The sequence below is a fragment of the Peromyscus maniculatus genome, chromosome 4, assembly GCF_049852395.1.
Source record: "Peromyscus maniculatus bairdii isolate BWxNUB_F1_BW_parent chromosome 4, HU_Pman_BW_mat_3.1, whole genome shotgun sequence".
Lineage (NCBI taxonomy): Eukaryota > Metazoa > Chordata > Mammalia > Rodentia > Cricetidae > Peromyscus > Peromyscus maniculatus.
Genome location: NC_134855.1, coordinates 5391120 through 5412772, shown reverse-complemented (window position 1 = coordinate 5412772; position 21653 = coordinate 5391120). Strand labels below are relative to the sequence as shown.

The 21653-nt window shown below is 42.9% G+C and overlaps 1 protein-coding gene and 1 pseudogene across 9 annotated transcripts in view; one reads left to right on the top strand and one right to left on the bottom strand.

Moving 5' to 3' along the window:
* Window positions 1–21653, bottom strand: part of Gapvd1 (GTPase activating protein and VPS9 domains 1) — a 73043-nt gene that overhangs the window by 21084 nt on the left and 30306 nt on the right. For 3 of the 9 annotated variants that reach the window (XM_076568823.1, XM_076568822.1, XM_076568827.1), the window contains 11 exons: window positions 19808–19968; window positions 16953–17019; window positions 14980–15105; window positions 12249–12422; window positions 9242–9382; window positions 6480–6614; window positions 5803–5922; window positions 4449–4526; window positions 3976–4340; window positions 1049–1136; window positions 182–262 (listed from right to left, as the gene is read on the bottom strand). In XM_076568823.1, the coding sequence (XP_076424938.1) occupies window positions 182–262; window positions 1049–1136; window positions 3976–4340; window positions 4449–4526; window positions 5803–5922; window positions 6480–6614; window positions 9242–9382; window positions 12249–12422; window positions 14980–15105; window positions 16953–17019; window positions 19808–19968 (1536 nt within the window). Of the gene's footprint in view, window positions 1–181; window positions 263–1048; window positions 1137–3975; window positions 4341–4448; window positions 4527–5802; window positions 5923–6479; window positions 6615–9241; window positions 9383–12248; window positions 12423–14979; window positions 15106–16889; window positions 17020–19807; window positions 19969–21653 lie in introns of all 9 variants that reach the window. The other 6 variants (XM_076568825.1, XM_076568821.1, XM_076568829.1 and 3 more) reach the window with 3 other exon arrangements.
* Window positions 15519–15757, top strand: LOC102921982 (small ribosomal subunit protein eS21 pseudogene; annotated as a pseudogene).

Genomic DNA, 21653 nt, shown 5'->3' with positions numbered 1-21653 from the left:
GAGCACACCAAGACCCACTGTGGCCCCTAGGGGAACCACAGAGCCATGAAGAACATACTCCCCACCGTACACACACAGACACACTCTTCTAAAAAGGTAACGCTTATGGCATCCAAGAAAAAGTGTTATGAAATATGTGCTCTGGGAATGAAGGAGCCAGGAAGCCCATGGGTCTACAAACCTGTGAGTGTTGAGAATCTGTCAGGCCCCAGATCATCTTTGTCTTTTTCTTGTTTTTCTTTCTTTCTAAATGGTATAGGAGCTGGAAATTAAATAAAGTCAGTAGTGTGACATATAACATACTGCACTCCTCGGAAGTTAACTGGTGTGCCAACATTTCTAAGTGCAAGGAAGTTGAAATTCTAAAAGCTAAGAAATCCCAAGCGTCAACTGATAATCAGTCTTCGAATAGCATGAAAGGTTCTTAAGGAAGCTTTCGGAATCTATTGTGGAGTCATTTGCCATAGAATGATTCACGAAGATCCACTGAGAAATCAAAACCATGGCCTCTTAACCTCACCAAGAGAACACCTCAGAGTCTCTGCCTCACTCACTCCTTCCCATTATGTGGGCTGGAGCACAGGCAGAAGCAGGTCTCAGCTCCTGAGTGCAGAGCGTGGGCAAAGGTCTCCAACTTTTGAGTGATCTCTTCTTCCAGGAAGAGACATTTTTGCCAACTCAATCAATGCCAGGCTATTCACTAAAAATAAATGTATACAACTACCTTCCAAAATAGACACTAGCTACATCTGTAGGGCACCTAGACATGAAAAGCTTAGATCTGTTCCAGGAACATCAAAGTGGCTATTCAACACTAAGTTAACAGTAACAATAGCATGCCAATAGTCCTCCATGTTTTCTGACAATGACGGGCATGATTTCCATGGAGGACACCACTGCCACTTCCACAAAGAACAGGACATCTTAAAGCCCTGCCAGAGCATTCTTCTCAGTGAAAGCATCTCTACACTTCCACACAACTAGAAACAGGCCCAGCAACACCACAGAGACATGGCAGACTTGAGGCTCTAGAGTGTTATGAAATTACCTTTAGGCATAGCTGACACGAAGCGCTTTCTCCACCAAGGCCTGCTCCTGTCCGACCTCTCGTCATCACTGTCCTTGCGCTCTTCAGCCTGCAGAGAGAGTCTGATGCTTTACTGTGAGTTCAGGATAAGTTGCCATGAAAAGGATTTCAGGAAGTCTGTATGCCAATCCTATTTGCCTGAAAACAAAGCTGTTCTCTTGGAGCTATTGGGGGGAGGAGACTAGCGCCAGGGATGAAACTCAGCGCCCCCTCCACTAAGCCGCATTCCCAGCACAGAAGACTACTAATGCCTGCCAGGCACCCTCTGGAATGCGGAAGAATACCCTTCAGGTCAGGCTGATGTGCAGGAGGGTAGGCGCTGTCTCTGAACTGCTAGGAAACCAAAGGTCTAACCCAAGAACACCTACAAAGGAAGTCTAAGAGCTTCCTTCTAGGTAGAGATCACTGAGAGAAACAAGTGCTTATCAGGTACCAGCTCTGGGTTCAATCCTCAGCTCAAAAGCAAAGCCAAACAAAAGAGGCAACTTAGTAAACGCAGTGAATTCTAACGAGGACAAAAAGGAATGTGTGCAGCAATAGCAATCTGGTATGTCAGAACCCAGCCTGAGAACAGATCCCTCCGTCCTCTCAGCTGCCTGAGAAAATGGCTCCTGTCATATGGTGGTGGTGGTGGGGGGTTTGTTAGTTATTGTTTTGAGACGGGGTCTCAATCTGTAGCCCAGGCTGACCTCTTCCTCAGCAATACTCCTATCTCAGCCTCCCAATTACTGGAATGTAGGCATGAGCTACCATGCTCAGCTCTTAAGTCCTCTTTTTTCCCCTTTTGCTGGATCTCACAGTGTAATCCCTGGCTGTCCTAGAACTGGCTTTGTAGACCAGGCTGGCCTTGAACTCACAGAGATCCACCTGTCTCTGCCTCCCGAGTGCTGGGATTATACAGGGTGTCCTAAGTCCTTTTTATAGATGAGAAACATGAAGCTAAATGAGACGATGCTCCTCGAGGTTCACAGCTTACATGTGGCTCAGCTGCCCATCAAACCTTAACCTGCCCACAACCTCTGATACTGTTACCATCAACTCAACTCTGTTCACACTGCAGGGCAGGGCAGTACCTCTATTTCTAGCCTATGTGACCACAGAAGTCTCTTAGTTTCCATCTTTTCATGTACTGAACTGGCTGTTGGGGCAGGTGCCTGTTCTCCGCCCACCAGTCCACTCTTCTTCTGTACTTTCTTCTCTGCAATTCACTGTCTTTATTTCTACTTAGAAGGAAATATTTCTTCAAAGGCTTCGTGTGAATGGAGAAGATAAAATCACTACTAAAAACACTTAATAACAGGTAATTTCTCCAGTCAGAGAGATCAGGGTTTAGGTGGCAGGAAAGTTAGAAGGGGGGCTTGAATGTTTATCTACATGTTTATACACCTGAGGAATAACAAAAGCAGGTTTCTCACCATGGGGAGTTAAAGTGTGGGAGTGGGAGGGAAGCAAAGTAAACTGTTTTTTTCTAGACTGAAACCGAATCCTCGGTGTCCAGTCGTCACTGTTTTCTCTAGCCGAGAAGGACAGCTAAAGTAGAAACAGAGGTAACTGTATACACCGACAGACACACATACTCCCTAGTCCTATCCCTTGCAAGGTCTGTGAGCAGCACCGTGCGTGCCACAGAACTAAGTTCTGACTCACCTCACCTTCTAAAAACTAGTTTGACCAAAAGCACCTAAGGACCCTTGGAGAAAAAGCTAACTTCAGGAACAGACAGAGAATACACCATAGGAGCTGAGCAGTTAGGAGTACCGGTTGCTCTTCTAGAGGACCAGGTTCCATTCGCAAAACTCATATGCTGGCTCACAACCATTTGTAACTCTAGGCCTAAGGGACCTGATGCCCTTTTCTGGCCTCTGCAGGTGCTGGATGTACATGGTACACAGACAAACATTTGGACAAACACTTATACACATAAAATAAAAATCTCAAAATAATTAAAGGGAAGAAAACTGGCCAAGACAAAACTGAACCGTCAGCAGAGTGCAAGTGTAAAAAGGCATGGTGACAAGCAACACATACACTGCTGAGTCCTGCTGCTAGAAACTACGGTGAGTCAGGCTCAGGGGCTCACTTGCACTCAGAAGGCTGAGGCATAAGAATTATCACAAGTTCAAGACCACCTGGTCTATACAATAAGTTCCAGGTAACCTTGGGTTACATAGTGAGATCCTGTCTCAAAAAACAAGAACAACAACAAACCAACAAAACAAATGAAAAGAATGTAATGCTGGCAACTGGGGAGGGGTAGTTGGGGTGAGCATTTCAGAGTGTTGATGGGAATTACATGCAGGACAATGTGTTACTTGTTGAAAACTCACTACTAACACAACAAAGAGGAAGAAAAGAACCAGGTGGAAAAATTACTCTTAAATGAGGAAGAAGTGTTTTGTCTTCCCAACTATATGACTTTCAAATAAAAAATGATACACCTGATTTAACCATCTCAAAAGAGTACTGTGATCAGTCCTACGTGTCCTTAGACACAGAACTGCTTAGAGAAAAGCTGTTGCAAAAGGCAAGACTATTCCAGAACCAAGCTGTACTGTATCTACCGATGGATAACTAGACTGACAGCTTTTTTTTTTTCCTTTTTTTGAGACAGGGTTTCTCTGTGTAGCCCTGGCTGTCCTGGAACTCGCTCTTTAGACCAGGCTGGCCTTGAACTCACAGAGATCCGCCTGCCTCTGCCTCCTAGGTGCTAGGATTAAAGGTGTGCACCACCACAGTCCAGCATGACAGATCACTTTTAATCATGACCACAGTCATCCTCAATCTTGAGTTCACAGTCCACGTTTCATTTCAGACATCATGGGAACCACATCAAACAGAACACTGACCTGGCCATAATATGAAAACTCTACATGGCTAGTGTCCCATACCTCTCCTCTTGAAGAGTCCTTGCTCGGGGAAGAAGATGACGAGTGAGGCGCAGCCACCAAAGAAGTAGCACCGGTGGCAGCAGCTGGAGGGAGTTCGTCATTTCCTGGACGGCGGTTCCAGCTGGGGTCGCTCATGGGCCGCCGGACAGAAGACACTATGTCAGAGCTGCGGCTGCGAACCAGTCTCTCGGGGTACGAGTGCCTCTGCCTGAACGCCTCCATTTCAGCTGCAGTTAAGACGTGAGAACCAAAGTTGGGCAGCCTGGCCTCATTTCCTCCCACTGCTCCTTCCAAGATTGGAGGATCCGGGGGCGGATGCGAGGGCCGGGCATAGTGAACCTTCGGCCTTACCACAGCGGAGGCCCCTGTAACACAGCAAAGAGGCTTTGTAGACCAGACACAACTATTCGACAAAGGCGCTAGCCACAGGTTTGCACATCCTGCCTGCTGATGACAGGAGTCCACAAGCTTACCATCATGGGAAGCCAGTGGATCAAACATGGCAAGCAGAGACTCTGACTGAGAGGGAGGAGAGGTCAGCTGGTGGGGGCCTACAACAGAAGGCAAACCATGAGATCAAGCTAAATGCAGACAGCGCATCCCACATTGAAGAAGGCACTGGTACTCTTCCAGTTTTTCCTCTTGATTAGTTAGAACTTGAGAAGTATACCAGAAATAAAAGAAACAAATGAGTATCAAATTCTGATTACCCCACCCATGGTGGCCCATGCCTTCAGTCCCAGCACCTGGGAGGCAGAGGCAGGAGGCTTGAACTCTGTGAGTTCAAGACTCGCCTGATCTACAGAATGAGTTCCAGGACAGCCAGGGCTACAGAGAAACTGTTTAGAAAAAAACAAAGAAAAACAAAAAGCAAAAAAATTACCCCACATTTTAATCTGCATGTAAATATTTTCACTACATGTAGAGGGTACAGCATCCATATGCTTATTAACATGATAGACAAATACAGATGCTGTTATGTTAGTTCGAAGAATACAACCGCAAGACTGCAACCGTATTTTTCATAATGGCTCAAGCTCTCAGAGACTCACCTCCCCGCCTACAAAAACAAGCAATACTATCTAAAGAAGAGGTAATTAGAGAACTGTGAATTTGGAAAGTGTAACACTGCTGTCAGCAAATGCCTTGATTTTAAAACTGTAACTTCTAAATGTTCTATTTTAGAGTCCCCACTCCCAAAAAGACACCCTTAAGCATGTCTTAACACAACTGGAAATATTAAAATAGATAAATATACAGAGACTAAAACTTTCTCCATTCATAGATTTCCTTATTTCAAATTTAGAATATGAGCATTTAATGCCTCAAGCACACAGTGACAAGCTATGCTTGAGCGCTGTACTAACTGATGAAATACCAGCAGGATATGATCTTTGTTGTTAGTGCTTTGTTGTGTTTTTTTTTTTTACATTATTTACTTTTATTTTGTGTGTATGAGTGTTTTGCCTGTGTGTATGTCTGTGTATGCATGCAGTGCCAACACAAGCCAGAAGAGGACACTGGATCCTTTTGGAACTGGAGCTAGAGATACTTGTTAGCTGCTATGTGGGAGCTGAGGGTCTAGCTCCTCAGAAGGGCAATCAGTGCTCTTAACCGCTGAGCCATCTCCTCACTTCGGGTTTTGTGAGACAGTTCCCACTATGTGTAGCCCTGGCTGACCTGGAACTCATTATGTAGACCAGGCAAGTCTCAAACTCACAGAGATCCACCTTCCTCCACCTCCCGAGTGCTGGGATTAGAAGGCAAGTGTCACCAGGCAAGGCTATGATATCATTTTAAAAAGCCATTCCCTCTCCCACTACTTACCGTGGGCTATGTCATCCATGTCTGGACTAGTTACAGAATCTTTACCCCCAAAATCAGAGCTGCACTCAGATCTCAGGTCTTCAATCTTATTGGGAATATCCTCTGATGTAGCACTTATACCTTTGAAAAATACAGCAAAAATAAATAAGTAAATAAATAAACTGCAAGAACAGAGTAGTCACACAAAATTATATGAAGTTTGGAGAAATTCTTTCTCAAACTTTATATATTCCAGTTCTATACACATGAATTGCTGAGTACTGTGAATTTATCATACTGCTGTTCAAATATACTTATCTTACTTTATACAACATATTCAGAATTATACCTAAATATTGTAGCAGAAACTACCAACATCATCAAGAATTGTAGAGGAACAGTTCATCCACTGTTTCTATAGGCTGTAAAAGCCACACAACAAATTCTCAAAGATTATGGAGGTATAGAATTAATTTTGTTCCCTGGAGACTACTGAGCTTTTAAATAAAACATCTCTCTTGGGGATGGAGATGCAGCTCAGTGATAGAGAATTTGATTAACATGCCCCAGTTCTGGGTTCAACAGCTAGTACCATCCCATAAAACAACAACAAAGCCCATCATCTCATTGGTAACACTTTATAAATATGGAATAGGGGTGCCTTCAAATTCCTAGTCCTTAAAACAAGACAGACATACCGGACACAACACTGAGGCCTGGTGTGCTGGGGCGGGAACTGACCTCCCTGACATCCGTATCATCAGACGTGCTGCCCAGTCCAGAACAGCTCTCCAGCTCCTGGAGGCGCTCCTCCTGTTTTAAGTCTGGAGCCTCTAAACAGAAGACAGGAAGAGTCACCTAGTGATTCAGTGAGCATGAAAATTTCAGCATTTGTGACTCAAACATACAAGCTCTTAGGGTATAAAGAGATTTCTAAGTCTCAGCTACTAAGCAAAGCTAGTTAGATCAGGATTTAAAGAAAGCAAGGTTATGATTTTCCCTTGATATAAGTCACTTTGCTTTTGACAGATGACAACTATTCTAGATGTCTCTAAAAAAAGAAAGAAAAAACACATTCTTGGTTAACATGCAAACTGTATAAGAAAGCACAGAATAGCTTAGCATTGCATCAATCTGTCTACATTTTAATGTTTTCAAAAGCACTTTAAGGGCTAGAGATGGCTCAGCAGTTAAGAGCACTAGCTGCTCTTCCAGAGATCCTGAGTTCAATTCCCAGCACATGATGACTCACAATCATCTATAATGGGATCTGATGCCCTCTTCTGGTGTACATGAAGACACAGCATTCATGTACATAAAATACAAAAGTAATTATATCCAAAAAAAAAAAAAAAAAAAAAGAGTTTATTGTGACATTTGGGCTGGAGGAATGGCTTAGAACTGAAGAGCACTGGCTCTTCCCAGAAACCACATGATGGCTCACAACCATCTATAATGAGATCTGGTGCCCTCTCCTGGTGTGCAGGCGTACATACAGGCAGAACACTGTATACATAGTAAATAAGTAAATCTTTAAAAAAAAAAAAAAGAGCACTTTAAGATGGGCATGATGGCAGACACCACTGATCTTAGCACTCAGGAGGCAGAGGCAGGTGGATCTCTGGGAGTTTGAGGGCAGCCTGATCTATAGAGCGAGTTCTGGGAAAAGCATGAGCTATATGGAAAGATCCTGTCTCAAACCATCCCCAAAAAGAAAGAAAAGGAAAAATAATTTCTTCACTTAATCATCACCTGGCTTTTTGAGGAGTCTCACTACACAGAACAATTACAGGCAGGTGCCACCAAATTAAGTCTCCTTTAAGAGACTGGGGAGACGGCTCAGTAGTTAGGAATCCTTGCTGCTCTTGCGAGGACCTGGGCTCAGTTCCCAGCTCCCACATGGCAGCTCACAAATGGCTGTAACTCCAGTCCAGGGGACTGACGCACACGAGCACTCAGGCATATAGAATAAACGAATAAATTAGGGCTGGAGAGATGGCTCAGTGGTATCTGCTGCTCTTCAGAGGATGGCACCCACATCAGACCATTCAGATTTGCCTATAACTCCAGACTCCAGCTTCAGGAGACCCAATAACCTGTGGGTACCTGCAATTACATGTGCACACACCTACATACAAACACCTATGTGAACATGTAACTTTAAAAATTATTTTTATCTCAGCCGGGCGTTGGTGGCGCACGCCTTTAATCCCAGCACTCGGGAGGCAGAGGCAGGCGGATCTCTGTGAGTTCGAGGCCAGCCTGGGCTACCAAGTGAGCTCCAGGAAAGGCGCAAAGCTACACAGAGAAACCCTGTCTCGAAAAAAACCAAAAAAAAAAAAAAAAAAAAAAAAAAAAAATTTTTATCTCAAAAAGAATAATGAACAAACTTTCAGACATCCCTTAAAAGGGACAAGTTAGCCGGGCGGTGGTGGCGCACGCCTTTAATCCCAGCACTCGGGAGGCAGAGCCAGGCGGATCTCTGTGAGTTCGAGGCCAGCCTGGGCTACCAAGTGAGCTCCAGGAAAGGCGCAAAGCTACGCAGAGAAACCCTGTCTCGAAAAACCAAAAAAAAAAAAAAAAAAAAAAAAAAAAAAAAAGGGGACAAGTTATTCCCAAGATTAAATTTACTCTTATTTACTGTATGCGCACACATGCATGCATGCGTTCTCTTTTAGAAACCAGTTCTCTCCTTCTGGATATTAAACTCAGGTCATCAGGTGTGGCTGCAAGCACCCTTATTCATTAAGCTGTCTCACTGGCCACCCAGGGATAAATGTAAGGATGCTGACTAGGAACTCAAATGTGTAGTTTGAGCTGGGCTGTTACTCTCATCCTGGGATGAACTGGTGAAAGATATTGAATACATCATACACACAACACTCTGATGAGTTTCAAACAATTGCTTCAAATAGAATTTAACAGACTCAGAAAGCACTTGTACTTGTTATGTATTATTTATTATTATTATTATTATGTTGTTGTTGTTTTTGTTGCTTTGTTTTGCAAAGACAGGGTCTCTCTGTGTAGCCTTGGCTGTCCAGGCACTCACTCTGTAGACCAGGCTGGCCTCGAACTCAGAGATCCGCCTGCCTCTGCCTCTCAAACACTGGGATTAAAGGTGTGTGCCACATCGCCCAGTAGCACTTACTATGGTCATCAGTGCTAACTAACAATAAACTTTCCTGTGATGAAAAGAAAATGTTCTACTTGAAATTTAACAATATGATTTTCTGATACATAAACTTGAATCATCAGGTGCTGTGGTAAACGCCTGAAATTCTAATACTTATAGACAGACGCAGAGGATTTTGAATTCAAAGTCAGCCTGGGACAGATGCCTCAAAAAACAAAACAAATAAAAGTATATCATTTGGCAAAATATATCTAATACAGAAATTAAGATACCGTACACACTGAAACATGCAAAGGAAAAAGCAAACAATGACCGCACACTAACCTGAGTCACTTGGCAACACCTCTACGCTCCAAGCTTCACTTGTGGTCTCTGAGATGGTAGAGCCAGTGCAAGGGTCAAGGAGAACTGACCCTGACCCTGGGAGGCACAGCAAACTGCCTAACACGTTCTCTGCTGCTGCACCTGGACAAGCAGGGGGGTGAACATTAAAGCGTCTGAGAGCAGTGGAGAATCACTGGTAAACAAAATCTTTAGCAGTAAGAGAGTGGCCAAGGAAGGAATTATTCCATTTAAACATGATACTAAAACCACAAAGTTCCCAACTGAATACACTGGCCCAATCTCCTTTCTTTTCATTCACTTATAAAAACAATTTATATTTACTTTATACGCATATGTGTGCCTGAGTTATGTGCACCACATACAGGTAGGAGCTGGAGCAGACCACAAGAGACATCCAATACCTGGAACTAGAGTTACAGACAGCTGTGAGTCACCGTGTGGGTGCTGGGAACTGACCCCAGGTCCTCTCCTCAGCAAGAGCAATAAATGTAGTGCTCTTAGCTGCTGAGCCGTCCTCCAGTCTCACAATCTCCTTTTCATTAAATTCCTCCTGCTTACCTTTGAGCCTCCACAGGGAAAGCACATCGTTAGAGTCATGGCAACTTGTTTTCATTATGGTTTTTCAGCAAATCTTATCTACATCCTTGATATCTTTTTTACCTTTATAAAATTTATATTCCCACAGCGATTACAAAACTCCAGAGAATTTAACCACAGAAAATTATATTAGCCAAATATGTTTTCTTCTGGCATATTAGCAATAAATTCAGAGCAATAAAATACATTTGCAAGAGACTACACAGCTCCTTCACAGCACTCCGCCAACTGCAAATACTGCTGGTGGCCAAGAACAATACTACATTGGCATCTGGAACAAAGTAATGCAAAACCAATTGAGAGATCTCTACACACTACTAAAAAACACAAGCGGAAGGGACGAAATATTATTGTATGCCTGTGCTTAATATACTCAAGATGAGGAGAGATGGCTCAGCAGTTAAAATACTGGCTGCCTTTTCAGGAGAGTTTGGTTCAGTTCCCAGCACCCACAAGGCAGCTCACAAATAGCTGTAACTCCAGTGCCAGAGGACCTGACACCCCTTCTGACCTCCACAGTTACCGCACAGAAGTGGTGCACAGACATCCTAAGGATGGGAATTCTATACTACATCTGATTGAACCTAATAAAAGAATAATTCTGGGGCTGGAGGGATGGCTCAGAGGTTAAGAGCACTGGTTACTCATTCAGAGGACCCAGGTTCAATTCCCAGCACCCACATGGCAGCTCACATCTGTTAGTTCCAGAGGACCTGACACCCTGACAGACATGTAGGCAAAACACCAATGCACATAAGATAGAAATAAAATCATTTATATATATAAAAAAGAAAAAGCATTCTCCTTTGGATCATGAAAGTTTTGAGAATAGTTACAAGTAAAAGCTACCTTTTACAGATAGAACATTAAAAAAACTGCAAACAAGGCCCGGACAGAGAGATGTCTCAGTAGTTAAGAGCATTTGTTGTACTAGTAGAGGACCCAGATTCAGTTCCAGAGCACCCACATAGTGGTTCACAAACAACTGTAACCCCAACTCCAGGGGATCCAACACCCACTTTTGGCCTCTGCGGATATCAGGTACACATGTAGTACCTATGTATACATGCAGACACATGAAATACAAATAAAAGGAAAAAGAATGTCTGGAACGTGTCTAAGCACGATGGGGGAGGGAACAGGGGAAATGGGAAGACCAAACTGGCCATGTGTGTCTGATTGCTGGAGCACAGGGCCACGTACAGTGAGTTTCCAGAATCCTCTGCTGTCTGGGTGATACTTTCCATGATTTACAGAGAAAATGAAGATAGTGATTAAAAGGCTGTATGAATCTTTCAAAAGTCACAAAACAGTATTCTAAAAAGGGTAGGTCTTGAATGTCATAACACAATAAACTGACATTTCAAAAAAGGAAAAACTGGTTGGTTACCCTTTGGAACAGAATTAGTCCTTCTCGAAATGAGTTCATTTCAATGCTGTTTTCTATGGTTTTGTGGTGCTTGGGGATGGTTCCTAAGCCATCCCCCTGGTAGGCTAGTGTTCCTCTAACTACACCTCCAGCCCTCCTTTTAGAGAATTTCAATATTCTATTATTCCATATTTTTAAAATAATTTATTGATTTTTATTTTATGTGCATTGGTGTTTTGCCTACATGTATGTTTGTGTGAGGGTGCCAGGTCCCCTGGAACTAGATAGTTGTAGCTGCCATGTGGGTGCTAGGAATTGAACCCAGGTCCTCTGGAAGAGCAGCCAGTGCTCTTAACCTCTGGGCCATCCCTCCAGCCCCTATTAGTCCATATTTTACAGCTACAGTCTGTAAAAACCTTCATTTTAAGGTAAGGATTTAGTCTCAAAAAGACAATAAGCTAACCACAAACTGAGAATATACACTGTGCCCCAAAGATAAGACTTGACATGAACCTAACTCAAAGCACTCATCGGTACGGCTTTCCTTGTTCTTCGAGACGGTTTCTCTGTGTAGTTCTGGCTGTCCCGGAACTCTTTCAAACTCACAGAGATTCACCTGCCTCTGCCTCCCAAGAACTGGGATAAACTTGAACTTTTATGTTTTCAAAAAATCTGTGTATTAAAACTGTGTTAAAAGACATGGCACACACACAGGTCAGAGGACAACTTGTGGGAGACAGTTTTCTCCTTCCCTCTACAGATCCTAGAGGTCTGAGTCAGCTCAAGAGACTTAGCAGCAAGGGCCTTTCCCAGTTCCGCCATTTTACCAGCGTGGTGGAGATGAACACAGATGGTAGGTAACACATGTCTATTTAGATTAGGTACTGAATGCCTTGCTCCATATGGAAACTAGTCATCCAGGCAGTGCTCAGAACCCTAACCCCTAACCCTCCCATGAAGAAGAAATGGATAGGACACCTACACAGCTCTTCATTCCGAGAGGCCTTGAACACCAGTTACCTGCAATCTCTTGCAAACGATCTTCATCAACGTTTGGGTCAAAGTCACTTCCCAGGACATCGGTGCTCCAGGTCTCACTCACTGTCTCTGATATGTCCCTATCATCTGTTAGTCCCATCATGTCACGGATCTCAAACTTCCTCAGCTTATCATCAAGATTATCTTGGGTTGTGGCTGTCAAAAACAAATTGAAGCACTTTGAAAATGGTGACACAGCTACACTTTTTTGGTTGACCTGACAGAATTCTGTCTTTAAACTTCAAGTTATTCATTTTATCACTAATAAGCACACATTCCAGCCTGCTCCCCACTGATCACTTCACCCCGGCTAAGATTAGCAGAGATCCCCACCTAACCACTGCCGACAGGAGATAGAGGAGAAGTCTAAATGAGAAGAACTAACCCAGAAGGAAAGCAGAGGTAAAGATTTCAGGGTGGCTTATTGATCCAATTGTTGTGTTAATAATTAGGTGATAAACCCATATGCAAACTGCCTCCCTCGGCAATAGCTCAAGTGTGCATTCTCGAGTTTTCCTTCTTTCCTAGACCAGTTTCCCACAGCTTGCCTGTGTAAGTGATGCACACACACACAAGTCAAAAGTGTCCCAGCTACTGCTCTTCACCTGCCACTGAACCGAAAACCCACCGTTCCAGCTAAGCAAGCTCCAAGGACTGTCTGTCTCTGTGGCCAATGCTGAGGTCACAGGCACACATGGCTTCTCCGTGCATGCTAGAGACTCAAACTATGGCATTCATCTTGCAGAGCAGCACTCTACCATGGGCCATCTGACCATAACTCACTCTTGTCCATTCCCTTACATTAAAATTTTTTTATCTGGTTTTCGATGTTTTTTGTTTTGTTTTCAAACAAGGCCTCAAAATGGCATGAATTATGTTCCTCCCACCTCACCGTCTCTTAATGACAGGTTACAGGCATAGATCATCACATCTAGCTCTCAATTAACTTTCTTTCGGTTTTTTAAGGTAAGGTCTCTCTGTGTAGACCAAGCTAGTTCTAACTCCACTCGCCCGAGTGCTAGGATTAAAGACACGCACCACCATACCCATGCCTCACTCAGTTCACTTTCTTTTTAGATTTATTTATTTTATTATTTCACGTATATGAATGTTTTGCCTGCATGTATATGTATGCACACCACAAGCATGCCTGGTGTCTGCAGAGCCCACACAGGCTGTCATGTGGGTGCTGGGAATAGAACAAGGTGCTGTGCAGGAACAGCAAGTCCTCTTAACAGTGTTCTCTGAAACCAAAATAGTCCATCTGGAAGAGAAGCTCTTTAAGCAGGAGGTAAACAAGTCAAAGTATTTGGGAAGTTCCTGAAACTGAGCAGATTCACTAAGGCCCTCCCTGCCAGCATAAACAATAAAAACTGACAGTCCTTCTCAGACATACAGAGTCAAGAAAAGCCAAACTGCAAGGAAGAATCTGAAACTAGGCCAGCTGTCTGGAAGAAGCAGAAGCCAGCTAAGCTGCCTGGAAGAGGTATAGACTAGTCACATAGAAAGGACACTCCCCAACCTGTTGAGCTGCCTGCAGACTGTGCAGTGTGCTCCAGGTTCCCAGCTTTTGTGAACTGTCACTCATGCTGGGGTGGGCTTTAAACAGCTATCTTTGAGTCATTTCTACTCCTATAAGTGACCTAATAAAAGTCCGCCTGGCTCTGCCTCTTGAGTGCTGGAATTAAAGATGTGTGCCACTACTGCCTGGCAAAGGTGGGATTTTTCATTCAACCTCGGGAGTAGGCTAATTTTAGCCTGTTTCTCTGTTATGTGCAATAAATATTACCTGATACCCTGAAAAATGGATCCACTATGGCACTATTTCTACATAAGCCATGCACTCCAATGGCAATACTCATTCTATCTAGGATGGCTTGGGAAGTTCCCTGAACGACTTTCATGGTCACTGCAGTCTAAGGAACACTACCTCACACTGAGTTAAGGATATGTGCCCTAACTATAGGGTTTGTGAGGTTTTATACCGTTTTCATGGATGTGTAAGCAAGAGGTCAGACCGCTCCAGGGATCCGCCTCTCTCCGCCTCCTCATCTCTCCACCCTTCCACCCTCCCACCCAACCCAAGCTAAGGTTACAGGGGTGCCTGATGCCCAGCTTCTTTAGTAGATGCTGGGGATGCAAACTTGGACCCTCAAGTTTGTGTGGCAGGTAGTTTACCCACTGAGCCATCTTCCTGGCTCCTTCTGTTTCTCTCTATTTGTAGTCTGTGTATCTGTACAAGTGTGTGCATACACGGTGCTGTGTGTGCATGCACAGGTGCCGTGTGCACATGTGGAGCTCAGAGGACAACTTAGAGGAGCTGGCTCTCTTCTTCTACTAAGTGGGTTTCCTGGATCAAACTCAATCACCAGGCTTGGGGGCTCTTAACCACTTGCATACTGTTCTTTCCCTAGACTACATTCCTTGAGCCCTGAGTAGTTACCATTGCACACCATAAATAATAGAATGAAGAACAGCAATTATCACAGAATATAAAGTAATTCATACTTCTGGGTATAACTAAGCCTGAATAATTCACTTCCCAACTAAACACCTTTTCAAAAACTGAAGCTATGAATAAATGCACCTTTAATGGTCATTAGTCAACTTAAATTACTCTTCCCAAGCACAGCCAACCTACATGTAAACAGACTGCTTCTCTTGAAATCGCATACACCTTTTCTCCTGCACAGCTGTATCCACACTACTTTACCTTGCTCGTGTTCTAGCAGCTGTAGTGCTTCGACTCCATTACTCCCAGAAGGTCCTGCCCCAAGCTCAGATACAGACTCTCCTTCCAGGTCAAGAGAAGACACTGAATTGGAGCGATTAGAAGGACCTAGAGAAATGTTCATCCTGTCAGCAACCTTTTTAAAAACAGTCATAAGTCACCATGTAACATTTCATGCCACGAAAAGAGCCTAAAAATTGATAATAGTTTTTGTTCTGTTGTGTTTTAAAACAAGGTCTCACTACATAGCCCAGACTAGTCTTACACTCAAGTCTTCTGCCTCAGCCATCTGAACCCTGCAATTACAGATGTGTGCCATCATGCCTGATTTAAAATACTTTTAATATTATATTCACTTCCTTAAAAATATAGATGCCTTTGGGCTAAAATTTATCTTTATAAAAACTAATGAGAAAAAATAACCTAAGGTTGCTTGTTGTAGAACTACTGTAATATTTAGAAAGCAGAAGTACATTCTGCACTTTCACAAAGGACCTAGAGGGAGCAAGTGATGCCTGGACATGCAGAACAACGCCAGCAAGTTCGTGGACCTGTATGCTCCACAAACAACCACATCATTAATGCCAAGAACCATTCATCCATCCAGATGAATATAGCCAAGGTTGACAAGGTCACAGGAAGGTTTAATGGCCAGTTTAAAACCTATGCCACCTGCGGGGTCATTCGCAAGATGGATAAATCAGACAATTCTATTTTCTGATTGGCTAAAGCTGATGGAATTGTCTCAAAGAACTCTTGACCAGGGGAAATTAAGAAATATTTGTCATAAATAAAAAAATAAAATAAAGTAAAATAAAAAGTAGAAGCATTCTACCATTCTACACATAGAAGAATGCTAAAATAAATTAACAGACATATTTGATGCTAAAAATCCCTTTAAAAGCATGTTATTGCCAGGCGTGGTGGCCATGTCTTTAATCCCGTGGGAGAACTTGGGAAACAGAGCTAGGAGAACCCCTGTAAGTGCAAGGCCAGACTGTTCTACATGTGGATTCTAGCCAGCCCGGAGTCCACAGGGACACCTTGTCTCAGAAAGAAAGAAAGAAAGAATTTCATAAAAATAAAAGCATGTTACTTAAGAACATAAATTACAGAGGGAATGTTACTGGTACACAAAAGTAAAAAGGTTACAAAACATCATAGACTTAATTTTGCTAGAAATAATCCAATATTAACTGTGAATAGTGAAATTACAGGTGAATTTATTTCGTTTCCGCATTTCTAAAGTGAACATATGTTACTCATTTATATCTTCTTTTAAATGTTTGTAAACTGGACTTTTATCATAAACACAATGCCCTAGTCTATGGAATGACAAACTCTTACTTCACAGTCTGGTGTAGTGTTTACATTTTTATTTCCTACTACTCCTGAAGATTAAATCTAGCAATGCCAGGCAAACATTCTACCAACCGAGCTAAATCTCCACCCTCGACTGCCTTCTTTATTCCATGGTGTCCTGATTCACAGAGGCACGTGTTAGAGTGTGTATAAAGGAACACAGAACAATAAGAAGTCTGCACAAATTCCTGCAATGCTAGTAAGTCCATTCTCCCCATTTGTACATGCATTATATCCTTCTAAAGGAGCTCTATAAGCTTTGACAGATATCAAGGCTGAGAAACATGACTTGCAGTTACTCATTTAACACTGAATGAAGACACACGTTCTGATTTTATATGACCAACAGCCTCTTGTAATCTTAATTTTATTCAGGAAACAATCTTGCAGCCATGTTAAAGCTCATTAGAGGAAAATGTCATCATCCTCCTTAGTGAGAGGCATGGTGGCTTAACTGTAATTTATAAGGCTCCTTTAAAGAACACAGAACAACTGGGATCACACACTCCCTGAATGCAGTAGCCCTTCACCTTCAGATATGCCTTCCAGATTATCACTGCAGAGGGAAAAGCGCAAGGTTTTGTCAGGTTTACCGTGGAGTTTGTTTTCATCAACAGGGACATCTCCTTGTCCTCCATCTGAGAGCTGCATGTTTAGGACCTGAAAAAAAAATAAAGAAGAAAAATAGAATAAAATTTTGGCTTATCACAAATGAAAGACTACTGACAATAAAAGTAAGTAAACCACGAGTGCATATTATTTTCTTCTTAATTATTTTTAACTAAAAGCCCATCTGCAAGGTCTATCAAGCTTTTACGAGAACTCAGAACAAGTCTTATGTGTGAAGCCAACTCAAGCTATGTCTTTCCAACCTTCTACCAGGGCCAGCAACTGGCCATCACCCAGGGAGGCACAGCCATCACAAACTTGAGTGTTCTGTTCTATCGGCTTCCTGTTCAGCCAAGGATCTGGCAGATTTCATCGTGTTCTGTGTGCCCCAGGCTGGCCCTGAATCCTTGGCCCCTGGCCTCTGTCGCCTGAGTGCTGGTTACAGGTGTAAGCTACTACATCTAGACTTATGAGCTGGGACTTTCCAAGCCAGCGATGAACATTCTTGAAAAGTAAGCCATCATTTATTGAACATAAGTTGTTGTTTCTAAGCCAATAAGATCAAAGGATAAGAAAGACGCTTGCCTCTAAGCCAGATGACCTGAGATCAACCCCAAGATCCAAACTGTGTGGAGCATCTGTACACACACACACAGAGTCCAGAGTCCTTGGTGTCTGCCTCTAACTCTATACACTTTCAACAAATTCTTAAGACTGATTTTGTCTCCAACACTCACTCTTCCCCTCCCCATACTTTCTTTCTCTTTTTTTAATTTGATTTTTGAGACAAGGTCTCTTTGCCCCATCTACCTTGGAACGCTATGCAGACCAGGCTGACCCTAAGCGTGCACTCTTCCTGTCTCCCCCTCCAAGTACTAGAAATGTAGGTGTGTGCCACTATGCCCAGCTTCAGGGTCCCTTTTTTTTTTTTTCATTGAAGTTTTTTTCAAAAAATTAAATTATGTGTATATGTTGGGAAGAGGGGAAACATGTGAGTGCAGGTGCCTGGAAAATTCACAGAGATCCGCCTAGTTCTGCCTCCCGAGTGCTGGGATTAAAGGTGTGCACCACTACCACCTGGCTTCATTGAAGTTTTTTTAAAAAATTAAATTATGTGTATATGTCGGGGGAGAGGGGGAAGAAACGTGTAAGTGCAGGTGCCTGGAAAGTCAGGAAGAGGGCATTGGATCCCCTGGAGCTACAGTCACAGGCAGTTGTGAGCTACCTGATGTGGGTGCCTGGAACACAACTCTGGTTCTCTATAAGAACAGGATGTGCTCTTAAACACTATGCCATCATAGCTACCAATCTCATTCATTCATTCATTCATTCATTACTTTGGGCTAAAGAAGGCTCAGCAGTTAAGAGCCCTTGTTTCAGAGGACCTGAGTTTGAGTCCCTACATCTACATGATGGCTCACAACCATCTACAATTCCAGGTTCAGGGATCCAATGGGCCTCCTGGTCACTGGGCATGCACATGGTGCACACATGTAAGCAGGCAAAACACTCATATGCTTAAAACAAAATAACATTTAAAAAATATTTGTTTCCTTTCCTAGGTTTTCATTTATCTCTTCCATTTTTCCCCTAACCATACAATAGAAAGTATATATTAGGAATTTTGAACTCTAAACAGAAATACTGCTGCTCTACCACCAGATGAAAATAAACAAAACATTTCCCACAAATCACTAGAGAAGTCTTACCAAACTTCCCTACCACATGTCATGGCTTTCCTTCCTGTCTTCTGCTGCTACTAGAGCAACTCCTTTGGTTTCTGGCATATTCACTAACTTCAGGATCATGTGGCCCTCCTCCATAACTGTTCAAAGGGGCTTAGGACTTGTGGTTTATCGCAGTAGACTTTTGAAAATAATGCACTGTCAGGAATGGACACTGGTAGAGTGTTTGCCAGTGTGTGAAATCCTGAGTTTAGTCACCAGCACCAATGCATCAGGCATGTAAATCCTTAGCACTCAGGTCGACAGAAGGGTCACAAGTTCAAGGTCATACACTGGAGCTATGTATGTTGGGTTTCAGTCTCAGAGAGGAAAGAAAGGGAAGGAGGAAGGGAGGGGATTTTTTAAAAGGAAATGAAAGAGGGAGGGAAGGAAAGAAAAGCAGAATTGATATACCCTGCAGGTCTGAGGTCTCCAAAGATTCATTGGTGAAATCCTAGCCCAAAAAGTGACAGTATTTGGACCTGGGGCTTTAGATGGGGTGACTGGTTTGTGAGGGCAAAGCCACATGAGGCACAGGAAGAGGTGACTAGAAATCAGACCCTAAGAAGATACCAAACACGCCTGGGTCTTGGACTTCTCTACCCCCAGAATAATCAGAAATAAATTTCTGTTACTTATAAACCACTAGCATTTTTTTTACTATTTTATATATTTTACATTATTTTTTATATATTATAAACCTCTATGTTGCGTGCAGTGGCATATACCTACAACCCCAGCACTTGGGAGGCAGAGGCAGAAGACCAGAGTTCAAGCCAGCTATGGGTGATGAGACTCAGTATCAAAACACAAAATAAAATAAAGTGCCAAGCCGGGCGGTGGCGCACGCCTTTAATCCCAGCACTTGGGAGGCAGAGCCAGGAGGATCTTTGTGAGTTCGAGGCCAGCCTGGGCTACCAAGTGAGTTCCAGGAAAGGTGCAAAGCTACACTAAGAAACCCTGTCTCGAAAAACCAAAAAAAAAAAAAAAAAAGTGCCAGGCAGTGGTGGCGCACATCTTTAATCCCAGCACTCAGGAGGCAGAGGCAGAGTAAGGTGGATCTCTGAAAAACCCTATCTTGGAAAACAAAACAAAACGTAGTAATACATTCATACCTCATTTTCTGACATCATCCCTGGAGTAAGTTGGGGACCTGTCCCTAAGGAAATGACCAGCACCTCTTCTGGTTGTACCTCCTGGATGGTTTCTTGAGATGATCCTTCATGGTCCATATGTAAGTCCATTAGCATATTACTTCGGCTTCTGCTCCGAGTTGCTAATAAATAAAATAATTTAAGAGAAAAAGTCAAAATGAATAAAATGGCAAATGAATACAAAAATGTATTTTTTCTTAGTGTTAAACACTCATGCATGCATAAAAGATGATGGTGAAAACATGGACAGGAAAAATTAAGACAAAACAAACCTAGGTTCTCCTAGTCTGTCTCCTGATGACTAACACAGATACACCTTCAAAACTAACCATTAGAGGGTTAACTGCTCAAGAGATGGCTCAGCAGTTAAGAGGACTGGCTGCTCTTGCAGACAACCTGGGTTCAATTCCCAGCACCAACATACTAGTTTACAACTATCTTTAACTCCAGTCCCAGGAAATCTCACCCTCTTCTGGCCTCCACAAGCACCAGGCATGCACTTGGTACACAGATATGCATGCAAGCAAAACACTCATACACATAATGCAAAAAAAAAAAAAAAAAAAAAAAAAAAGTTTTAAACAACTGATCATCAGAATGATTGCTCCACCTCACTGGACAGAAAGGCTGCACCTGATCACAGGTGTGGTACAGGATTTCAGGGACAAAAAAAAGCACTACCTTGTTCTCATGTTTTTAAGACACTTGAACTATTTTTCTTATAAAAATTTTTAACTGCCAGCAGTCTCCCATAATAACAAATAAATTGATAAGTGTTTAAAAATGCCAGGTGAAAGAAAACCTAGTACAGGGTGAAGTAGCATGCTTGGTCTTATTTCTGTAAGATACGGCTGTCTTTGCAGCTCAGAAGCCTGGAACCCACTGTCATCGCTGTTCCAGAAGAGATGACAGGCACCCCACCACACCCAGCAAAGGACTTACACAATCACTGGCAAACCCAGGTCAGTTTTTGAAAGCTCATTTCTTTCTTCTGAAATATATCAATGCTTTCCAGAGACACGGGGGTACTGCTTTATGTTAAAGTGAGGTCTTTCCTGCTTTAATGAATAATCTATAGAAGATTCTGACTGACAAAGTATATCAGCAGTAAAGGCACTTGCTGCCAGCCTGGTGCCCTGAGTTCAATTCCCAGAATCTACTTGGCAGAAAAAAGAAAACTGGCTCCCAAAAGTTGACCTTTGACCTCTACCTATGCATGTTGGAGCACCTGTGTATACACACACACACACACACACACACACACTCACACACACTCACACACACACACTCACACATGCACACACAAGACAGGGTTTCTCTATATAGCCCTGGCTGTCCTGGAACTCGCTCTGTAGACCAGGCTGGCCTCGAACTCAAAGATCCACCTGCCTTTGATTCCACAAAATGCTTTTTTAAAATTCATCATTTTTGTTTTTCTCCTACCAGTAATGTATGTTTTCCCTTTCCCTTTCCCTTTTCTATTTCTTTAGTGTGGGGTATACCATAGCGCTCCTGCAGAGGTGGACAGCTTGTGGCCGTCAGTTCTCTTCTCCACCATGTGGCTTCCAGGAATCAATCACAAAGTGTCAGGTTGGCCATCAAGTTCTTTACCCTCTGAGCCATCTTTCCAGCCTTATAAGTAATACTTATTTTTCAACTATTTTGTTATATATATTTAAAAATCTACCTACCTACCTACCTACCTACCTACCTACCTATCTATCTATCTATCTATCTATCTATCTATCTATCTATCTATCTATCTATCTGTGATACTAGGGACTGCACCTAGGGCCTGCCCATGCTA